Consider the following 23,483-nt stretch of genomic DNA (forward strand, 5'->3'; position numbering starts at 1 on the left):
ATAAATCAATACTTAAAATATTAGAAGCCGAAAATCTACTTCACTTTCTTTTTTATATCGTGAAAACCCCTACCTCTGTTTGATACCCTTCGTGAATTAAGGTAACGATATGTGCATACATACATATAAGGTTTTTATTTCCCCTAAGTATACAATTTCAGATTTCTCAATGGACTTTTCTATCAATGGTGGCGTGTGGAATATAAAAGCGTACCCTCTGGAAAGTATACGTACCTTCTAAACAGATGGATGTCCCTTCTTTATGGCATTATACCTATCCCATAGGTCAGGTTACTTTTAGCCCCGTAATAAAAAATAATGACATCATTTATTTATATCTTGGTTTTATTTCTTGATGACAAATTTATTACAATTATTTTCATTTCCTGATTTTGTGGTAGCAATTAAATACTTTATATCCACCCTTTGCCAATTCATCTTTCCCCATAAGTACTTCCCAACCTACGCCTCTTGCCACCACCAACCTTTATAAAGTTGAAATTGATCATTGATCATAACATGATGGTATGCCTTTGCAAGTGTAATTCTCTTATAAATCCATGGAAATGATTCTTGACAATGAATGTTCCTCCAATTGTACCTTACCATCGTAATAATGAAAAGTGGGCCAGATGGCAAAGTCTTACTTGTTTAAGAAAATTTTTTTTTTTTTTATTAATATTTTTGTTGTTCAAGTCTTTAGTAATTTTTTTGTTTAATTAACATTTTAGCGTAAGAAAATCAATACGCATGTAATTAAAAACAAAAATAAATAAAAAATAAACATTGAAGTTAACATTACATTTCTTGCAAGTACAAAAATGGAAAGTTTTGCCATATAGATGCAAAGGACGATGATAAATCAATCCTGAACACCCACTCGAGCACAAACTTGGTCTTTATGAATTAGAACACAAAATGTTTTTTTTTTTGCTGATGGTGCATGTGATTATACTATGTATATAATGAAAACATTTTGTGAAATTTTCTTTATACGTGTTAATGAAGATGAATTTAACTCCATACGGAACTACTTTTTTATTTTTTAAATTTGCGAATTTTGAAAGTTTCCAAATAAAGAAAAAATCGACATTTTTTAGCTTTTTGGTTGTAGTATTCTCCTCATGTCCCACTCGTACATAGACGAATGCACGACAAGAAGAGTTTGCCAATCTTATTCTTTTCTCTCAAGTTTTTGTAACATTTTAAATAATTAAAAAATAATACATTTGAATGAAAACTTAAAAAAAAAATCTTTTAAAGTTCTAAAATTTTGTTTGGTTATAGTTTTGTGAATACCATTAACCAGTTTAGAAGCACTTCCTGTGCACAATTGATGGGCCGGATTCGTCGTATTCCTGTTTCGAGATCCACATCTGTTGGAAGGTAGACAGAGAAGCAAGGATAGAACCACCGATCCATACAGAGTATTTGCGTTCTGGTGGCGCAATGATCTTGATCTTCATTGTTGATGGGGCCAAAGCGGTGATTTCCTTCTGCATACGGTCAGCAATACCTGGATACATAGTGGTACCACCAGACAGCACAGTGTTGGCATACAAGTCTTTACGGATATCCACATCGCACTTCATGATCGAGTTGTATGTGGTTTCGTGGATGCCAGAGGCTTCCATACCCAAGAATGATGGCTGGAAGAGGGCTTCTGGGCAGCGGAAACGTTCATTACCGATGGTGATCACTTGACCATCAGGCAATTCATAGGATTTCTCCAATGATGAGCTGGATGCAGCTGTGGCCATCTCTTGTTCGAAGTCGAGTGCGACGTAGCACAATTTCTCCTTAATATCACGAACAATTTCACGTTCGGCAGTGGTGGTGAATGAGTAACCACGTTCAGTCAAGATCTTCATAAGGTAGTCGGTTAAATCGCGACCAGCCAAGTCCAAACGAAGGATGGCGTGTGGCAGGGCATAACCTTCATAGATGGGCACAGTGTGGGAGACACCGTCACCGGAATCCAGCACGATACCAGTGGTACGACCAGAGGCGTACAGCGACAGAACAGCCTGGATGGCCACATACATGGCGGGTGTGTTGAAGGTTTCGAACATGATCTGTGTCATCTTCTCACGGTTAGCCTTTGGGTTCAAGGGGGCTTCAGTCAGCAGAACTGGGTGCTCCTCGGGGGCGACACGCAGTTCATTGTAGAAGGTGTGATGCCAGATTTTCTCCATATCATCCCAATTGGTCACAATACCGTGCTCGATGGGGTATTTTAGGGTTAAGATACCACGTTTGCTCTGTGCTTCATCACCGACGTACGAGTCCTTTTGGCCCATACCAACCATCACACCCTGATGACGTGGGCGACCCACAATTGAGGGGAAGACAGCGCGGGGTGCATCATCACCAGCGAAACCGGCCTTGCACATACCGGAACCATTGTCAACAACCAAGGCAGCAACTTCTTCGTCACACATTTTGTCTGCTGAAAACAGAAGAAAAGAGAAAATATCGATTAGTGAAAGTAAAACAATGGCATTATTTATTATTGACTTTTTCGCTTCGAGTGGCGCCAATTAGTCTCCTTTCCCTTATTCAATTTACAGCGGAGCTTAGACTTTTTACTGCCAATTTTAACGAGAATTTTTTGTGGTATTGTTGTAACAATTTAGAATGATCTAATGTGTTTATAAAACGTATATCAAGTAAACACGAGTATAAAAACGAGAACAAGAAATTTAAACTACAATTTCAGCAGAAATTACAAATTTTGAAACATAGAACTAAGCAATCTATTAACAATCAACAGACAAAAACCACTCTAGCCATAACAAACAAAAATTATAAAAAATTCTTTCACTTTATTTAGAAATGCACTATAATCTAACTAGATATATTTTAGAAACATGGCTTTTTAATTACTGAACGAAATGGATTACATATTAGTAAGATATTCAATTCGGAAGGTGAACGCCCGATTTCTTATACATAAACCATGATTACACAGGAAGAATGACCAAAAACAAAATTGCGCACATTAACAAAAGCCGGCTGATCAATATTCAAGATCGAATCTCTTCATTACTAAAACGTGCAAAATATCTCACCTTCTAACTTGCAATCAAATCAAATTTAAACCCGTTTATCCACTCACTAAACGCTATAGATAAATTTCACTGCTGCTGACTTGGCACAAATTGGATACCTTGTCTTGAAGATTTTACGCAAAAATCCAACTAAACACTTTGACAGTCCAACAACGAATGGGACGCCGTTAAGCAAAAAATGGCAGTTAAAATTTCTACATTTCAACGAGTGAATAAACGAGCGAGTACCGAGTAAATACTACCCCGCTTTTTCGAAAACGTTTAACGAGAGAGCGCGCACGAAGCTGAAGTCTATGCGGCTCTTTCGTTTTGGCTCAATTGTCCATAATTGGAAAAGAGTGAATAAGACAGCAACAATAGGATATTGAGTTGTCAAATGGTCTCAGTGAATCTCGAGTTCGATTAACCCCCACTTGCCGCTCTCACAAAAAAAAAACATGCTCGCAGTTGTGTAGTATACGCGATACCATTTTTGTGACCATATATGGTCATGTTTGATGTGCGGCAGTGAAAAATCGTATCGCGATTTCACGAATTACCCCTACTGATGACATGTCGAAAAGAAGTAACTTTATTTTGTAGTTATCACGTTTTCAGTGCGTGTACGTTTGATAAGTGTGAGTGAGTAAGCTAGCTACAGAATAGGAGAATGAGTTGTTGAAGAAAGGGGAAGGGGGGACATTCCCATATGATTCCAAAAAAAGAGTTTCTTCAGCAAAACCGGCATTTGTCTGCTATAATTTGTATATGCAATTCGATGTAGATATGTACATACATGTACGTAAACATACTTTTTTTGTTTGATTAAAAAGGCAACAGAAACGAATTAACGGTCCACTACTATTTACGTACATGCATATATATGTATGTATGTATGTACTTAAACTGGGAATTCTTGAATTAAAAAGTGTGCAGAGGAAGTAGTAAGGGCGGAAGCGGAAAAATGAGTCAAGTTCAAATGTAGGCAGCGTCAGCCATTATACAATCACATACATATGTATTGTATGAGTGCATATATGTATGTATATATGTAGTTAGCATGTACATGCATATGTACTTAAATATGCAAGTAGCTTTGAAAATCTAAATATGTGGGGGCTTAATTCCATTAACGCTTTTAGGGCGCGGCAAGGCTTTATCCATATATGAGGAAGAAGTTTAAAAACCAGTTTCTATCGTCAAAGTTTAATAGATTTTTTCAGTGAGCGCGCAATTCTAAAATGTTAGGCGACCATTCATGTGATACATAAAAGTATAAAATTTTTTTTACATGAAGTATCCAGTTAAGATGGGCGAAAACTCGTATTCGACGATTTAGTTTCACAAAAGTGTGCGTGTGATTGTGAATATGGAGCAAGCCGGCTTGCCGCATGACGTGTTTCCGCCGATTGCACATTAGCACCACTGTAGTGCAAAAAAAGCAGGTAAAACCGCAAAATGCTAGCAGTTCGACAAATGAACTTTCTTTGTGAAATCTTATTTTGCGAAAATAGACAAGAAAAGAAATTTGTTTATTGAGTGCCTAGAAATATTTGGAGAAAATCATTGAATAATTACGAAATGAAAGTGAATACGTATATTTTGCGTGTAAAGTATTGTAAAGCATACAAATGCCGATATGTATCACAGTTTTTATTTATACATCGTATAAGAAGCAATCGGAAATGCTAAGGCGACAAGGGCGTTGGCGAGGTCAATGTCTACCAATTCTATTGACTCCGGCCTGACTCATTCCAACAGCTCCATACATATGAATATCATCGAATGCAGCATACAGGCCAAAATTGAAGATATAGGACAATTCCGTTCCTAAACTTTCATACAGGTAAGTTGCCACGCCCAGCTATGTATGTACGTATGTATGTATGTACATAAATGAAGCATGTGCGATATAATTTGCTTAATTTGTACATACATATCTACATACATGAGTGTATAGGTGTTATCTTGCACTTATGTACATACATATAAGTAGTATATTTAGCAGAAATGTGACTAGGTATGACACTATCTTATAAATTTCACACTTAAATGAGCTCAAGGTCCCAACTTTTATTATGCATTATTGCAAATTTCAAAAATATATGTATTTGTGTGTAATTTTTTGCACATGACAATATGATTTTTTTCATTGTCAGTTCTTTAACTTCACTTTCTTTTTGCTATTTTTTTTGCTTTATAAATACTAAGAAATTGTGCCCATCAACCCATCATTTAAATGCACTTTTTCGGTTGTTTTGATATTCGCATTGTAATCCAAATTTATGCATAAATAGGTATTCTTCTCGAAAGCAATTTAAAGCCAGTTTCATATGTAAATAACAAATTGCACCTTCATTTTCAAAATCAGTCTTTATTTTCACATTTTTTTTTATTTAACTGTTTTCTTTGGTTGTACCCATGCACTTTTAATTCATATTTTCACGAATTGAAGTAATCAAACTTTTATGTTGAGTATTATATACTTACTTTTTGTTTAAATTTAAAGTTTACTAAAATTAATTAATATTATTTTTCAAGTCTTATGGGACTTTGTATTTTGTTGCTGCTGTGCCTTTCTGTATCGCACACACCACAAGAACGCAAAATGTAATGATAGCAAAACACGTTAACACGCTCTTATAAAGGCCCCAGCTATGCCAGTGGCTCCTTATCAGTAACGACTCTAACTTTGACCATATATGGATGTGGAACCGCCGGTCGTAGATACTGGAGAATTTCTCGCTAAACTTGCTCATTCGAAAAATAAGCTGCCGAATTCGTCATATACCAGGCTTGGAAAAGTATCTGTGTGAAAAGTATAGCATTAGCTTTTAGAAAGAGATGAAGTGTGTGGTTTTTCAAGTGCGCTCTCTGTCATCGATTGTCTTGCTCTCTCCGCGCTCGGAAACGGAAAGATAACAGTGTTGTTTCTTTGTAACCACGTATTCAAAAAATGTTCCTATTAACTGATAAATAATCGTAACTGGCCTATATTTTATATATAAATTTTATATATGTATATATGTACATATAGGTACATATATTAGCTACTTCGTTTTATCAATTTTTGTATTTGTTTATGGTCATAAGGCAAAATACATACATATGCTAGTCCCTCAATCCTTTTCCCTCAATCGTTGTCGTCAAGCTCAACTAACGGGAGACCCAAGAAGCGTGCAGTTTCTTTAGGATCCGTGCATAGGGACAGAGGCGTTAGTGAAGTTGGGTTTAGTGTTCATACGAAGAGATGTCTCGAGGCCGTGGGGTATCTCTTCGCATGCCAGGCACTCGTTGGGCACATCTGCATTTAATCTGATCAGGTACCAGTTTAACCTGCTGCAGTAGCCAAAGCGAAGTTGGGCTATTATGGTCAGAGTCTCCCGAAGCAGACGAAGCCGTTATCGTTATCGAGCAGTTTTCAGCATAAGAAAAAAATCGAGACCTCCTATGCAGAGTACATTCATTTGATTTAAATTAAAAACTGGATGTTTAAGAACTATACATATGTATGTATGTATGTATTTTTGTTGCCGGCAATAAGAAACCATGTCGCCCTCAACAACAAATTTATTTCCGGTAATATCGCCATCGTATCGATTTCTCATTACCAATTGTCTAAAACGTCTGCCGAAGGCAACTCGCCATTTTTTATTAACTGAATAAGTCATTTTCTCATCTCGTTATTATTGCTACAGGCGACATTTGAGCAATAATTAATTGGAACAGTTTCATTCCTTCTAATTTTTTATTAATTAAAAAAAATTAGAGCTTAAAAGCGCGTTTGGGGGCTTTTGGAGAAACTCATCAGTTTGAGAATTTTTGATAACATGTTTCTAAAATGACATAAAAGAAATGAAAGGTAATAAACCAATTTTTGTTGCCTATCTCTTATGTTATGAATGATGGCTTGGTTTTTTTTGCGAATTCTGTTAGTTTTTCTCAAATACCGAAATTCATAGCCATAACTTGAAAAATAATTTCTATGCTCCAAATATATCTACATACTATTTCTATTTAAACTTAAAAAAGTTGTTCCTCGTGTAAAATTTTGAAATTTCAATTAGAGCCTTTCGCATTGATGCTGACGATATTCACATAATAAATCTGGTAAAAAACACTCCCTTTTTCGTTAAACATTGCTGGGCACACCATTTTTTTATCCCCAATTACACTATAGTAATAAAGTGGGCGAGTAAAATTATCCTGTTCCCCACCTCCATGGTTTAGTCAGAAATAGCAGAAGTCGTTCCCGTACACTCATTTATAATTAGTCCAATTCTGAGTACTGCCGGAAAGTTTGTTCTCCGGCAATTTGTTTCTCCCGAGAAAAAAGTCCTCCAATAATTAGCTCCCAGGGAGTAGCATTTTCTCCGCAAATTTGGGAGGATGAAATTTGAACTTCAAAAGAGCTGTCTGACACTTTTTTGACAGCTCAACTCCGCCATTTAAAATAAAAAATTCTCAGTTAATTTTTATTCACGATAAGAGGAAAGGGAAAAAAGAGAAAACTCCCATGGAGTTTCTGTTCAGAATCCGCCTTAATATCTTTAGTACTATCTTCCGGACTAAATCTATTTCTGACTAAATCCCAGAGGACTGGAACAGACTAGGTATTTGTAAATATTCATGCTATAAAATCAAAGTCCTGCTGTTTTAATTGATTTATTAATGATATGTGTGGCTTTGTGTACACTTTTAATGGTGCATCGCTATAAAAATATTGCCCTCTAAGCTATGTTTTGTTCCTTTCATAAGAATTTATTAAGTTTCAGCTGAGATGCAACACTGACTTGCACTAAGCTATACTCATTTCAGTGTATCATTTTGTTTCGCAAATGCTCACCTGCTCGCTACTTTTTCCTGCAAAAGAGGAGAATAAATATGGTTGAAATTCCAAAGAGAGTCAAATACTTTTTGTGAGAAATATCGTTTTGAGAGGGGAAAGCCGGAAAGTGAATACGAAATGTCGGCTTCAACTTTTTCGTTTATTTCGTATTAGATTTTAAAGTCGAATTTTCGGTTACAAAGTGAACGTTTTTATTTTTTATGATAATTGTAGACAGACAGAAAAGATGTTTTTAGCACTATACTATTTCAGGTATGTAGTAGTTTTTGGTTTTATTTATTTATGTATGCATGCTTCTGTTAAGTAGAAAAGATCACCTTTCCATGGGGCATTCGCTACTGTTGTATTGAACAAGTGACAGCTCGGCTTCTGTACGAGTATACATATGTATGTACTTGCTTTCTTGTAGAATGTACATACATATTTACATAATACATGTACGTATGTACATATGTATACAAGTTAGGCTTGAATTTCATTATGACTCACGGACAGATATGGAAGTAAATATTTTTGTTTTTTAATGTCTAAAATATATGTAAGTAAGGGATTCATGAACATTTGTTTGTTTGCATTACCCCTTTAGTAGTATACGTATATGTAAATACATATGTGTATATATGTATGTATATTTATATGAGCGTCGCTAGCTTTTAAATACCCTTGCACATTTCGTTAAAGTGATAAACCCTCTTTAGAGACATCCCCACTTACATACATATGTATGTATTTAAGTACATAAGTCAATTTACCATTTAACTTGACTCCTCATATGAAAACATACAACATTTGTTTCTGTATGTTTATACATACATACTTATGCACATATAGGATTGCCTGAGATTTCAAGCATACTGCAAGTAGGTACCATAGGTACCAAGGCGTTGCCTGCTTCGAAAGTCTGGTGCAATGGTTTATCGTTGTATCAGCTGACTAATTTCTTCTGCTGTTTTCTTAGAACATTGTTTATATGTATGGACATACATTTGTATACATGCACACATGTACATATGTATGTACATTAGGGTGGCCTAGGGTCAAGTGAATCATACAATTTCATCTACATACATACATACATACGTATTATATTTATGCTTTATGAATATATATGGATACATATGTACATATGTATATAGTATTCGTGAGCTGGACTGTGTTGCAAATGCATATCGCTAGCTGAGAGTGCAAAGCTGCTAAGTCCATTTTTTTTTTAATTGAACAGGAGAGGAGAAAAACTTCTAATAGCCATTTCCTTCAAGTATTCCGCAATTCTTTGAATACAACATTTTGCGTGTTTTAAGCAAAGCAAAAATCCAGACAAATAAGAAGGATTCGCTCTTTACTAAAAGATTTCGTGTTATTTTCTTTTTTGTCGGACTTTCGGTGCCTATTTTGGACTTAACGAATTTGCCTTTCTTTGAATATCTATAAACACACATATACATATGTATGTATATACAATTAATCATCAAATATATAATTACTTGCCCTTAAAAATGAATTTCAAACTGGCGGCAGAAAAAGTTTTCTTTTAGCCTTAGTGCTTTCAATATAAAATTTGGTCGCGATAGGAGAAACTTTAGTGGTCGCACACAGCAAAAAAAAAGCCGACTTAAAAAAATATGTATATGTATATATTAGAGGTTTACGCCGACAGGCTTTGCGGCGGCGGCGTGGTCAACGTCAAAAATATTCGGCGGCGGCGGCGACGCCGGCGCGTCTGGAAACGCCGGCGCTACTTCTCATAAGGTAGATTTCAAAGAGCCATGAGGCTACTAATCTTATCATTTCAACTCGTCAGCGTTAGGCATTCGCCATGCCAATTATTCTATTATTATAATTCTATTTATTTCATTATTGAATTAGTTTTAAATTTAAATATTTTTACTTCCTACTTGAATTAAAATGTTGAGTGTCTGGCGCTGATTGATGGGCGAACAGAAGAAGGTCTGAGGTATATACATACATACACACACGGATCTCTATATTCTCTACAGATCCGTATGTACTATTTAAATTTAAAGAAAAAAAAATTTTTTAAAGTTTAGTTATTGGGGTAATTTATGTCGCTCTCAATAAATTTTTGCAATAGTCTTATCAACTCGAACCAGAATGGGACTTTTTGACCCACTGTTGAAAAAAATGGCTTATAGATGGTTAAAACTTCCACTAAAATATGAAGCGCCAAATTTTTCTAAGGAGAACCGAATGTAATGAAAAATAATACTAATGTTTACCATAAAGAGGGAACTTTAACCCTGTGTAGAAAACATAGCGATGCGAGGGAGCAAAACCTTCCTGGGGTTTGACCACCACTAAGGAATGCTAACGTAATTTTCACACAGCCACCTAGTACTTGTATACGTATGTGGGACCCCAGAATAAAATAACTTACGAATGTAAATATTAGCAAAAAAGTGTTTGTTTAAAATATTAAAAAAATACATAGAAAAATCAACTTGTCTTTGATTTATCTTCAATAATTGAGGAGTTAGATGCAAAGAGGCCGCTTCTATTAAAACTGCTTTCTGAGATATTGGAGCTAAAGTTTTTGATGTGTTATAAGTTTCTTGTTGTTGTAGTAGGTGTATAAAAAAGTAGTATTTTTGTAGTATAGAAAAGAATTGTCTACTGCGGAAAAAAATTGTTAGATTACCAGTATTTGACCCTAATTTAACTGTAATAAACGCTGTCGTCAAAAAATATGTTACCTATGTTTTTTCTAAGTTATGCTATTTTTGGAAAAAATAAAGGGGATCATACTCTTGTCCAGTGGCCCAAATTATGCAAAAAAAAACTAATTTAAAAATGTAATTTTCATTTCGTAAAATTGTGTTTTTATACAAGTAATATTTAGTTCCTTCAAACGATGTATTCAATGTACATACATCATGAAAATTTTGTACAAAATTCCTTAGGCGCCGAACGCCGCCGCCGCCGCCGCCGCGCCGATATTTTCGTAACTCGGCGGCGGCGCGTGAGGAATGACAAAAAACGGCGGCGGCGGCGGCGTGGCTCGGCGGCGTATACCTCTAGTATATATATATATGTATATGTATATATATATATGTATATGTATATATATATATGTATATGTATATATATATATGTATATATCATGATCCAATGTTAGGATCTAAACCAGATTAGTATGGGATCACCTCTGAGACACTACCTTTCCGAATTATCGAAATCGGTTGACGTGGTCCAAAGTTATGGTATGTGAACATAAAAAAAAAATATATTCCGACGAACTGATGACCTCCTCCTTTTTTGGAAGTCGGTTAAAAACGAAAGAAATAGAAAATGAAGTGAAAGAGAAAATTCTGTAGAATTAAAAATAATGTAAGGTAATATTAAATATTTTTTTGAATTTACCATATCTTTAAAACTTCAAAGTCCTTCTAAGGAAAATTCTGACGTCAGAGAGAAAAACTAAAAACGTAGTTTCACTATAAATAAACAAAATTTATAATCACGTTGTTACAGTTGCGAATATTGTTATCACAAGCTATCAATATGTAAAATTGCTGTTTTAAGTAAGAAGTACCAGGTTGACCGAACTTTGCCCGGAATGCATACATGTACTTTTTAAAGTTTTCAAGATTTGGATTGCCTTAAAAAAAATATTTTGGAATAAAAAAAAAAAATTGGATTTCGTTATCTATTAAGTAAATTTCTTACATCAAAATTTAGGTGGCAACCCTATTCCGAAATACGCTGGAATGAATGGTACATATCTTGAGCCTATATGTACTGTGTATGCATAAAAAAATGCTGATTGAAATTAATAAAATAATATTTTGTATTACATAGAAACGTGGCAACCCTGATGGAAAATATTTTCCGACCAAAATTCTCAACAATACCTTTCATTTGATATCGAAAGAATCGAAAATTAGTGGCAATCTTACACTATTATCCTAAGGAATAACATTTGGTATATATGGAACGCATTGTTTAAGAACCTTCTCTCGGTACCCATGAATAGTAATATTTCACCTATTTTTCTAAACAAAATGTATTTTCTAAATATGCGATTCAAAATAGGTGGGTACCCTATTGCAAGAATTTTTGAAATAGGGATCTTTAAGTGGCTTCCATTTAAAAGATACCCATATTATGATGTTTTAATTAATTTGTAACTGATTTCGAATAGGTGGCAACCTTATACGAGTCTCCTCGGAGATAGTGCCTATTCAGATAACCTTAAAATTCAAAGTATTATCTGTGTAAAAAATTTCGTCAAAATCGTTAGTTTCCGAGAACGCTACGGATATATACAATTAGGGGATTAAGTCAATATTTTTAGTGGATGACATTTATTAATTTTTTCGCTTATTTATTTTTTTCATTTATTTTGATTATTTTATCATACATTTTTGTATAAAAATTGTGGCCCCTCGGCAACACTGAAGTTTACGAGGCCGTTTGCGCATCAAATTTGCCTCGTAATTTTACGTGGGGCTTGTAAATAGATCTCCATACAAATTTTGAAAGTTTCTTTTACGAGGCTCGTAAATTTAGGAGCTTTACGAGGTATACGAGGCTTTAACGCGTTTAATGGACGACCCCTAATATTAATGAGATTTTCGGGACTGTTTTAATTGAACTCACACCTCAATGTCAGGATTGAATGAATATGTTCTTATTTTTATGTTTCCTCTTTCCGGTTGAGAACCGATGGCCTAGAGCATCTCGATGCATTTTTGCATCGAAAAGAAGATGTTGAAGATAGCACGAATTTCACATAAATTAATTAAACTTCAAAAAATTGTCATTAAAATTTCAAACTTTTTAATCAGAATTTATAGAAAAATTTCGGCTATGCAGGTTTGTAGCCCAAAGTGCAAGCCCAAGTTCCAAATAGCTAAAAATTACAAAAATTAATTAAAAAAAATGTTTTTTTTTGGCTTCCATGCAACGTACATATGAACAAAATTTATTTTGGAAGAAAATGTGCAACATGCTCGACAATAAAATCTTCAAAAATCAACGGTAATTTTTAGCTACTTGAAACTTGCAATTTATTGGACTAAAATTGAATTGGCTACAAAACTGCAAACTCGAAAACTTTATCAAAATTCTGATTAAAAAGTTTGAAATTTCGATGGCCATTTTTTTGAAGTTTGATTAATAATTGTAAAATTTGTACAAACTTTGCAACTTTTATTTATGTGGTTTCTGTTATACATTGATTGAGTTACCTATATATATTGTAAATAAAATATGTTGAAAACAATATCATTTCTATAGCTGTAAGATTGGATATACTATATCAAACATACATACGTACATATGTGTATGAAGCTTACGTTTCTGTGCAAACGTCCGTCCTTAATGTCATTGTCATTTGCATACTAATTTTTTTCTTGTCTTTATTCTCTGAGCATTTGCCGAGTTTGAGGCAAATCTACATATGTACGTAAATACATATGTACATACAAAGTGTGTAAACTTAATTTCAATGCTCACAAATCATTGAAAATGCAAGATGTATGTATGTATTTATAAGTGACTAATTGTTACTCAAAACTTGGCACCACATCCTCATTAATTCAATGCACTCTTTAACATGTAGATATAAAATGCATTATAAATTCATCACTTTTCAACTGCGTTATGTTTATAGAACTTCCGATCGTATCAAAAGCTATGAATGTGCGTTCATTGCATTGTTTCTTCTCCGAACGGAAATCACCGGAAGAACCCGATTACTGAGATATACACTAGGTTTGTTCCACACGAGCCCGCGGGTGCCCAAAACAGCCCAGAAAGCGTTCCTCACGCTAGAAAACTGGATCGTAAATGTCTTCTTCTTCTTGCCCCGAAACATCCCGGAATTTTTTACCGGCCAGAAAAGCGCAAGAAGTCAATTTGAAATGACAGCTGTTGTTTGTTTACATCCGATATCAAATTTGTAAAATACAAAAATGGAAAATAGCACTAAAGGTCCTGAAACGTAGGTATTTGCTAATTTTATTAGCTATGTAAAATAAATACACATAAAATCATAAGTTGTGTTTGTTTACAAATTATCCAGTAACTTGCCAGCAACTCTGCAGTAACTTTTTTTCTAAGAATCCGCTCTCGTAGAAAAAATTTGCAAAAAAGTACGCGAACGCTATTCCAGTAATAATTTGTAAGTTTCATGATGATCAGCTGATAAATTGGTGGTTTATTCGCAGCAAATTCCTAATAAAACAATATATTTTATATTTAAGTAGGTTTATTTTGTGAAATGCAACAATAAAAACCCACAAACAGTTTCCTCATTAGTTTAAATTTCATCCAGCAATATGCGATCAGCTGTTTTTCGTACTGGCAAACTCTTACAAGTAAAAATTTATCCAGTAAAATCCAGTAAAAACTTGCAACTTCAACTGTCATTTTTCGCTCTCTCAATTTCCCCTACTTTGCAAGTTTTTGCGTACGAAAACGCCAAAACAGGAAATTTCGTAAAACCTTTTACAGGATTTTACTGGAAATGAGTAAACAAACGCAACTATTTTTTAGAACTTATTTAGTGATTCCGGTCACGAAAAGTGTTTTTTTTGCGTTCCTCGCGCTCTGGGCACTTTTAGAACGGGTTGACACATTTTTGACACTTATGAGAGAATAACTTATTTTTACGCTCTAATTACCGAAACGGCCCGGAAAGCGTGTGGAACAAACCTCATATAAGGTGGCTGCAATTGCATATAAGTAAAAAATTGGTGAGGCTGTGGTATGTAGCAAGAGCTGTCAAAAGTTAAAATATTCTAAATGGTCTTATCTGCCCACAATATGTAACTGTGGTTGTGGTGTATTATTGCTGATGTAACTAGTGAAATAGCTTGTGGCTGTGGTACTACATTCTGGTTAGCCAGTCAAGGCATATTCAACAAGGTAGAAGTGACATTTCAGTCGACTATAATGTCAAAAAATTTAAACAAAGAAGTTAACCCTTTTTTATGCATTTACCATGTTTGATAACACTCAGTATCTTTGAATTGAAAGTTTTTGTAAATATTTAAATTCTCATTAGAATCAGCTTCATTTGAGTTATTGCATTTTCGTTTTAATGTAAATATGGAACTGCATACTTACACAAAATTACACACTAAATGAAACACACTCATTTATAAAATCGTTTTGGCAATTTTCTTGTTTTTGAGCATTTATTTTTTTTATTCAAATCATGATAAAAACATAGCAATGTAGAACCGTTCTCTCAATTTGTCGGCCATGATTTTTTTTTGAAGTTTGCCAACATTTTAAAATCATATAAAAGTGAAAATAAAAAATTGAAATTGTTCGAAATTGTTGTTGCTTGAGATTAAAAATGAAAATGTGTGTGTGAGTTTGTGAGTAAATTTAAAAATTAAATTGTTTGGAAACGTCAAGAATTTTAAAAGTGACTCTCAGCGGTTCTACCTTACTATATTTTTATCATGATTCAAATACTGAATTTTGAAGTACATTAGACATTAAAAAAAAAGTTTGATTCTTCTAAATTTACATCAGAACTTCACTTCAATAATTTAGCTATTAAATTTTTGCAATTCGAAATTTCCTTTCCATTAAATTTATTAAAAATTACTTCCAGTTTCTTTATGTCAGCAAGGAATTCTGGTTTAGGTTTATTAGACCACCATTTGAAATTTGGTCTATCCATGTAGATATATGAGTGGGAGATTTTCTGTTCATATTCGATATGATAAATCCTGCACCTGGGAACAAACGCGTGCGCTTAGGAATACTCGGCTGCGATGGGCAACAAATAATCACTGGCACTAAAATGGTTTTCGCGTACACGTAAAGTCTCCTAATGAAACATCGCAGCAATTTGCCCATCGTTGTCGCTTCACTTGACAATTAGGAGGTTTAAAATAGCACACAAGTTTGTTGTCCTAGCTTTTGCCAAACACAACACACCGCCCGTTATTCCTTTTAGTTTTATTATGTATTTAAAATTAGTCGCACAGTTCACAATTGAAAATTTAAATTAAAAAATTAAAATTTTGAATAGCATAGGGTTAAGAGTTGACATTTCAATCGCGGTTCAAAAGAGAGAAATGTCGAAATCACTTCTACCTTGTTATGCCTGGGTAAAAGCTTATTTTTTCGAGCTTTACTAGTTTTTTGATGTTTTGAAGGGTAGGGCATGTGTTTACGATTTAAAATACAATTTCTCTGAGTTTTCAGCATCTCAAACTACCATTTAGAAAAAGATAATCGGAAGTACTCGACAATTTCAAAATAACATCGTTCCGGCGAACCGTGGTGTGATCAAAAAATTCTAACACTTCTCAGAAAAAAGGTTGAAATTTGGGTGAAAATTTGTTGAATTTTTTTTAGTATTTTACAAAGTTTTAAACTTGGGCTTAGTAGATGGGCTTTGTTAGAAACGAACTTTGTTTTAATTGAAATTCTTAAAAACAAATAAATAATCATGAGTGGCAAGCAATATCATTTTGAAATCGGGGTACTATTGTATTGGCCAATACTGTATGTATGTAAGTATATATATGTACATACACAAAACAGGATATAAGGCAAATGCGTTTCTTTAAGAGCGGAAAATATTCATGCATGAGAGCCATCCCTACATAAGCACTTCGGGGCATGATAAAAATATAGTAAGGTAGAACCGCTGAGAGTCACTTTTATAATTCTTGACGTTTCCAAACAATTTAATTTTTAAATTTACTCACAAACTCACACACACATTTTCATTTTCAATCTCAAGCAACAACAATTTCGAACAATTTCATTTTTTTATTTTCACTTTTATATGATTTTAAAATGTTGGCAAACTTCAAAAAAAAAATCATGGCCGACAAATTGAGAGAACGGTTATACCTTGCTATGTTTTTATCATGCTTCGGGGCACGTGCCTGACAACCTGCCTTCTTTTGGCATTTAAAAATTTTATGAGCTAGAGGGAGATGAGCATACAAGTGAAACGTTCAACGCACTAATTTAGGGATGATAATGCTATGCGCAAAATTGTGATTAATTCAGTTTCACCTTTGCTATCATCGTGAGTTATTATACATATACCTATAGTGCGCGAGAAATATTGGTAAAATTACAATTTTTAGATTTTCAAGCCAATCGAGCGTTTCTCAATGGATATAGAATTCATGTTACATATGTACATATTTGTAGCCTAAAAGTATGTATCCAACGAGAAGGAAGCAAATGCGTAAACCGGCACTACCACCAGATATTTACCATAGTTTCCCACGATTCTGCGCGATTAGTTCATCAATGGATTTGCCATACGACCCTCCATTTACTATGTAAACGTGTTTGGGACCATGTTTGTTGCCGACTGATCATCTCAAGGAATGGCAAGCGGTATACAAGATGTCATTCATTTTCATGAACAGCTGGTAATTACACATAAATTTTGTTTTATTGTTTCTTTTCAGGAAACAGGATGCAATGTCTTGCATAATTTGCATTAATATCTCCTTGTATTTTTTGTTTTAAATATTTATCTTAATTACAGTAAGAAAATAAACACTTCAGTAAGCACAGAAATATTTGACTAAATTTTTATTTGAACCAACCCCAGATTTTTTAAAAAATAATAAACTGTTATTTACCTGATTCATTACGCCAACGAGTTGACAAAACTAATTGCAAATTAGTATCAACCGAAGCATTATTTATTTATCCTCAAATATAATATTCTTTAAAAAACAGTGTTGTCTACAGAAGATAGTGCTTTGGATATACATACATATATATGGAACTAAAAGACTCAAGTTAGTTGCAAGCTTTTAACAACTAAATATTTCGCCATATTTTTATATTTCCAAAGCTACAATTAAAATTGGCAAGGATGGAAACAAATACCAATTAGCAATAAACCGAAAAAGAAAAACTTGAGCGAAACTAAAAATACGAAAACCGGTATTAAAAATAATTTAATTAACTCAATGGTTACTTATTTTAAAATTTCTAAATATATTGATACAATATTTTTTCATAACCTAAACAATGTACATACATAATTAATTACATCTTTATTTATATATGCACATATGTATGTATGTTTAAATATGTATGTGAATCTTCCAGTACCTGAGAAAATAGAAATGCATAGCTATGTAAATGTATGTATGTACATACATATGTATGTAAATTAGGGTGATCTAAATATGCATGTGAAAAAGTAAAGTCGGAATTTTTATGCTAGGATTGTTCTATACCGAAAAAATATACCCCTATTTTTTAACTTGAATTCAAAAAATATTTAGAGGTCGCTTAAAGCGCTCAAAGTTGTCCATGTATTTTATATGAGAAAAAAACACTTTTCGTAGAAATGGTATAGAATTATTGAAAATCAATATTATTCGATCGGAAAACTCTGTTTCTCGTCAGGAGATTCCCAATAATACGCATTTATTTATTTAACCAGTTTTTCATAGTAACTGTATTTTGTAGGTCCGCCAAACCCCCAGAAAATGCAATGGGGGATTAATAAAAAATCTTTAGTATCAGAAAATGGTTAAACAACAATTGGGTATTGTTACTGGTAGTCTCTTGAAGATAACCAGAGTTTTCCAATCGAAAAATATTGATTTTCAAGAGTTCTATACCATTTCTACGAAAAGTGGTTTTTTCTCATATAAAATACATGGAACACTTTGAGCGCTTTAAGTGACCTCTAAATATTTTTTGAATTCAAAATAAAAAATAGGGGTATATTTTTTCGGCATAGAACAATCCCAGCATAAAAATTCCGACTTTACTTATTTTGGACCACCCTCATGCACATACATTTCTGCTATAAATATGCAACTGAGTACGTTTGCACATCAAGCTGATCTTGTTGTTGTCCCAATGAAATAGTCGTATCTTATGAAGAAAAAGGAAACTTGATTAATTTGTTGTAAATTGAAAAATGCCCACATTTATTTGAACGGGTCTGCATACAAACATACAAGTGGCTATCGCTCTCGTGTCAAGTTGAAATTCAATGACCTTGACAATGCCTTTTCAGGTATTAACTGAATATTTACGCTTGCTAAAGTTAAACTTTAAAAGTTTTGCGAATATCAAAACAGACACAATTGTGCTTACATATACATATGTATGTATGTAAGTACATACATAAATATATGAAATAAGTACATTCGCAAAACTTTATACATACATACTACATACGAGGCATTCTTCGGCAACTGTGCAAAAACAAAGTTCGTGTCTTAAGTCTTTCGTGGACTTAATTTGCATAAATATCTTAAAGTTCTTTTTTGAATAATTTTAATATTCAAACATTTCAAACGAATGGAACGCTATGAGAAATATTTTGTACTCGCTTCTATTCTTCTCGAAAAGCTCATAGAAGATTTGTTCTCAGTTAGGAAGTTCCTTAGACTTTTGTTCCCATTTAGTTCTCTTAAAAATGTTTCCGAAAATAATGTTCGCATTTCGTTCTCTTTGAGAACGTTCCACAGGGTTTAACTCTTATATAATTCTCGTTGAGAATGTTCTCGACAGTTTTGTTCTGATTTTCGTTCTTGTTGAAACACCCCTTAAAGTTTGGTTTTCATTTCGGTTTGGGTTTTTAAGAGTTCTTGGGAATGAAACCACGAGAACGACATTTAGTTTCGATCATACCTTTTGTTCTCGGTCCTTGCAAGCTTACAAGCTTTTATTAAGTTTCACCTGTGTGTAATCAAATCTCGCAATCTATTTTTTTACTCAACTTCCCAATGAGCTAGATGCTTAAAACTGTAAACTTAGCTCAGAACCTGATGACAATGCAGTATGAAAGATGAACTAATCCGCTAGGTGGCGCAAGTGTCAAGATATTTGAAAGTCCCGTATTTATGGTCCGATGTGATTCATATTTGGAATGTGTATTACTTACATGAAAAGCAATAACTCCACAAATTTTGCCCGATAGGCGGCGCAGCAGTGGAGCTATTTGCAAAATCCGTATTTATGGTCCGATTTGTTTCATATTTAGAACATACCTGCATTACATAAATGAAAAAAAACACCTCTACAAAAAATTTTGCCGTCCCCCGATTTTTTTTCTTACCACTGAAAAAAGCTTGTCTTAAAAAAGATTTTTTTTTAATTACTTGTTTTTTAATAATAAACTACAAAATATATTTTTTTCCAATTATATCACACAAATACTCATATGTGCGCTGGGTTGATAATTGCAAACTTTTTTCTTCTGTATGACGGTTGACTCTGTTAAAAAGCGAAATTTGAGAAAAACGGTTTTACCTAAAAATTTGATATTATATTTTAAGTGCACTCGTGTATAAAATCATTCTCCATTAGCCATTTCAAATACAATAGTAAAATGCAATGAAAAGTTACTAAGCATGCGCACACGCGAAAAGTGACAGAAACCCATTTAAATTTGACCATAAAAGCAACAAAGGCAAATGTGCCACCAGAGAGCAAACACAAAACTGATCGTAGATCTCTAAATCTAAATGTAAAGAAAAGATAGCAAAAAATAACGCCAAATAGTTTGAAGGCACGCATCATCACCTTGGGAAAGCACAAGCGCGGTGGGAATTCACGATAAGAAGCGTACATAAATCACGAGAAGTTAAGCAGTACCCAGCGTTGACAACATAAAACTCCTCACAGCAATAATAACCTCGAGAGCGTTAAAAGCACAAATACGTAGAAGTGCAAAAAAATCGTTGTGTATAAAAGTATCCCTGTGGGGAAATCTCTAGTTCTGAACTGGTGCGCTTGTAGTACATTTAGACCCAATACTGGTTTGCGATTGGCGAATTTAACATGGCCCTCTCATTTACAGAGAGCAATTTTTGGAGAGTTGTGTAGAGAATGAAGTTGCAAGATTTTACCCGAACCTTTTCTTCTGGTAAAATCATGAAAGCGATCACTGGTTGACGTTTTTACAGAAACAAGGTTTTTTTTTGTTTTTTGTTGTTTGACATTTTTATAGGATTTTACACGAAAAGTATTGGATCAGAGCTTTTATGAAGTGAAAAAATTAAAAGCCATAACTTATGGTTCAACTACCCACCGATGTAATATCGGAGACCTTGTTAGCTGACACGACCTATCTTATGGGATTTTCGTGTTAACGAAAACTCACCACCGCCTGAAATATACGAGTTTTATTGGTACCTCTACATTAGCTCTGAAAGCACTTTCTACGAAAATTTAAAAAATTTTTGCCTCCTGAAAAATTTCAAAATTGCCTCTGTTTATTTAACAACAGCTCCGATCCAATACTTTTCGTGTAAAACCCTTTAAAAATGTCAAACCGCAATATTACTCTCTGAAGTGAGAGTAAAAAGTGAGTAACAACAAAGAGTACGGGAACAAAAAAAATAATTTTTCCTTTAAAAACGTCAACCAGTGACACTTATCATCTATCTACACAACTCTCCAAAAATCGCTCTCATTTACAGGATTTCGGAGGAATTTGAAGTATGGCATAATTTTTCCTGTAACTTTCTGCAAGTTCGTGTAAAAACCTGTAAGTTCATCGAGTACTGGATCAGAGCTAATATGTACGGGCATAAACAACTCGCATCATCACATCTATATATTTATATATGTATGTATAACTAAACAAATTTTGATTGCTGGAGCCGCTATGCTCAATGTCTGGGTCGAGTGAAGCTTTTATTTCTTATTTATTGCTGTTGCTTTTGCAGTTAAGTGGCAGCCGTGCGAAATACGGCGTCACTTTACGTTGATATTTTAATTTCAAGCGTTTTAACCTTTACAAGAAATTGTTCACAATGGCGAATAGAGGCAAAATACGAGGTCAGATTGATAAGTACCTTAACTGAATGTTTTGCGGAGGAATGCATGTATGTATGTATAAATCATATATCCGGTTTGATTGGGCTCGTTTCTAATCGAGTTATTGTTTAAAATAATGGTGTAAACGAATTAAGGTCAATCAAACGGGAATACTTACAGTATGTAAATTTTACAGTTTCAAGCCTGGATATGGGTCAGGGTATGAGTTCGATGCCATGAGAATTGCATACAAAATTTGGTTTGAACACGATATCCGCCTTGCAGCTGTCACAAAAACGCAAAATGAGTGAAGCTTAATTGATTAAAACTACCGTTTTTGAGATCGAATACCGAATAATTCTTCATTATTTGAGCGCTGGAGAGACCTAGTGGGAAAAGACTTAACTTCACTTGGCATTTCCAAATGACGTCAGTCGGCGCAGCTTAGAAACGACTGGCGTGTTTTATTGAACTTGGCCAAAATCGCTTCGGCCTTTACAGCTCCAAGCAAGAAGGAAGATGCAGGATTACACCCTACGCATCTCTCTAACCGGGGGCATACCAAAAAGTTATTTTAGTGTCTGTTAAACCATTTACGGTCCCCGCTTCCATCATCTCTGCCAAACGGATTAAAAAGCGAGATACCAAGCCTTGTCATTTACATAGGAAATTGTGAATATATTCCTCCTCTGTCTATTCCCGATAATTGCTGTAGCATCTTTGGAACATTGGCGCATGATCACAATGTCCTAAGCTGGTAGGAATTCTTACTTCAGACTTGTTTGATCTCAAAAGCTCCTTTGTTGGTTTCTTATGGAGTTACTACTTCATTCTTTACTTTATATGCACATTTAAATGTTAATATATGTGCTTCTATATGACGACTCTGCAGTAAACTTATTTTAACACTTGGCTTATAAATACATTTTTTTGCTCACATTTTCACTGTCTATCAGAAATGGCAAGAAAATCTTGAGACGGCACAGGCGACTCGGTCATTTGTTACGGCAGTAATGTATTCGCCAATTTTCCTCAGCTGTTGGAGAGAGATACATATGTATGTATGTACATATGCCTCGTTGATCTCATCTGCTCAATGATGTTATTTATCTATGCACTAAAAATAAAATATACACATAAATGCATAAAGCTGGATTTTTTATGCTCATTAGAGCAAGGTTTTCTAATAAAACTGCCTAGCCAAAAAGCAAAAACCTGTACGACTTTCTGTGAAAAATTTCGATTTATGTACTTATATAGGCTGTCGCTCAATATGCAATAAGGCACTAACAAAATCACATACAAATTTTGCTTAATTACTTGTTACTCATTATGTGTTAATTTTATGGTAAATGAATTAATATTAAATAAATATCAAAAGTATTTTGTATAGTAAAACATCATGTCACGTTTGTGCAAACGAATGTCAAGGCTGTGAAACAAGTCAAGGCATCACATATATGTATAAGATTTACATACTTATATATACATATGTATGTTGGATGTGAATATGCATGCCTAGTTATATGTATGTAGATAATTTGTACAAAAAAGCTAATAAAATCCTGTTACACCAGTTATAGTTGGCCGTGGTCAATGGACATGAATGGGTCGTTGAACAGAGTCACATGTATGTACTTATGTACATATGTACATACTCATATAATTTAAATTTTTAGTACAGGTGTAGTAAAAATGATTTGTTTATAATAGAAAATAAATTTAAAATAAAAATGTATAAAAAATCCATTAGTCAAAGTGCCATTCATTTAATCATACATTGTACGTATATGGGTCGTTCTTAAAAAACATGACCATTCTGAATTTTGTAA

General features: G+C 33.9%; 1 protein-coding gene and 1 long non-coding RNA gene across 7 annotated transcripts; one reads left to right on the forward strand and one right to left on the reverse strand.

Moving 5' to 3' along the window:
• Positions 1-324: 324 nt before the first annotated feature.
• LOC108374588 (actin, cytoplasmic A3a) lies at positions 325-5,713 on the reverse strand. Of its 6 annotated transcripts, none has more exons than XM_017630566.1 (2): positions 5,541-5,713; positions 325-2,449 (listed from the first exon to the last, which is right to left on the reverse strand). In XM_017630566.1, exon 2 carries the CDS (start codon positions 2,439-2,441, stop codon positions 1,311-1,313), a length of 1,131 nt encoding a protein of 376 aa, XP_017486055.1. In that variant the 5' UTR covers positions 2,442-2,449; positions 5,541-5,713; the 3' UTR covers positions 325-1,310. The 6 variants fall into 6 exon arrangements, with proteins under 6 accessions (XP_017486055.1, XP_017486057.1, XP_017486054.1 ...); XM_017630568.1 differs by having other exon boundaries at positions 325-2,446; positions 5,541-5,698; XM_017630565.1 differs by lacking the exon at positions 5,541-5,713 and adding an exon at positions 3,072-3,272 and having other exon boundaries at positions 325-2,446.
• Positions 5,714-16,880: 11,167 nt separating this feature from the next.
• LOC108374587 (uncharacterized) lies at positions 16,881-17,426 on the forward strand. The gene is made up of 3 exons (XR_001849064.1): positions 16,881-16,966; positions 17,053-17,244; positions 17,319-17,426. It is a non-coding gene; the product is annotated as an uncharacterized LOC108374587 (long non-coding RNA).
• Positions 17,427-23,483: the final 6,057 nt, after the last annotated feature.

The sequence above is a fragment of the Rhagoletis zephyria genome, unplaced genomic scaffold (assembly GCF_001687245.7).
Source record: "Rhagoletis zephyria isolate East Lansing unplaced genomic scaffold, Rhagoletis_zephyria_1.1 Rzeph_scaffold_07875, whole genome shotgun sequence".
NCBI lineage: Eukaryota > Metazoa > Arthropoda > Insecta > Diptera > Tephritidae > Rhagoletis > Rhagoletis zephyria.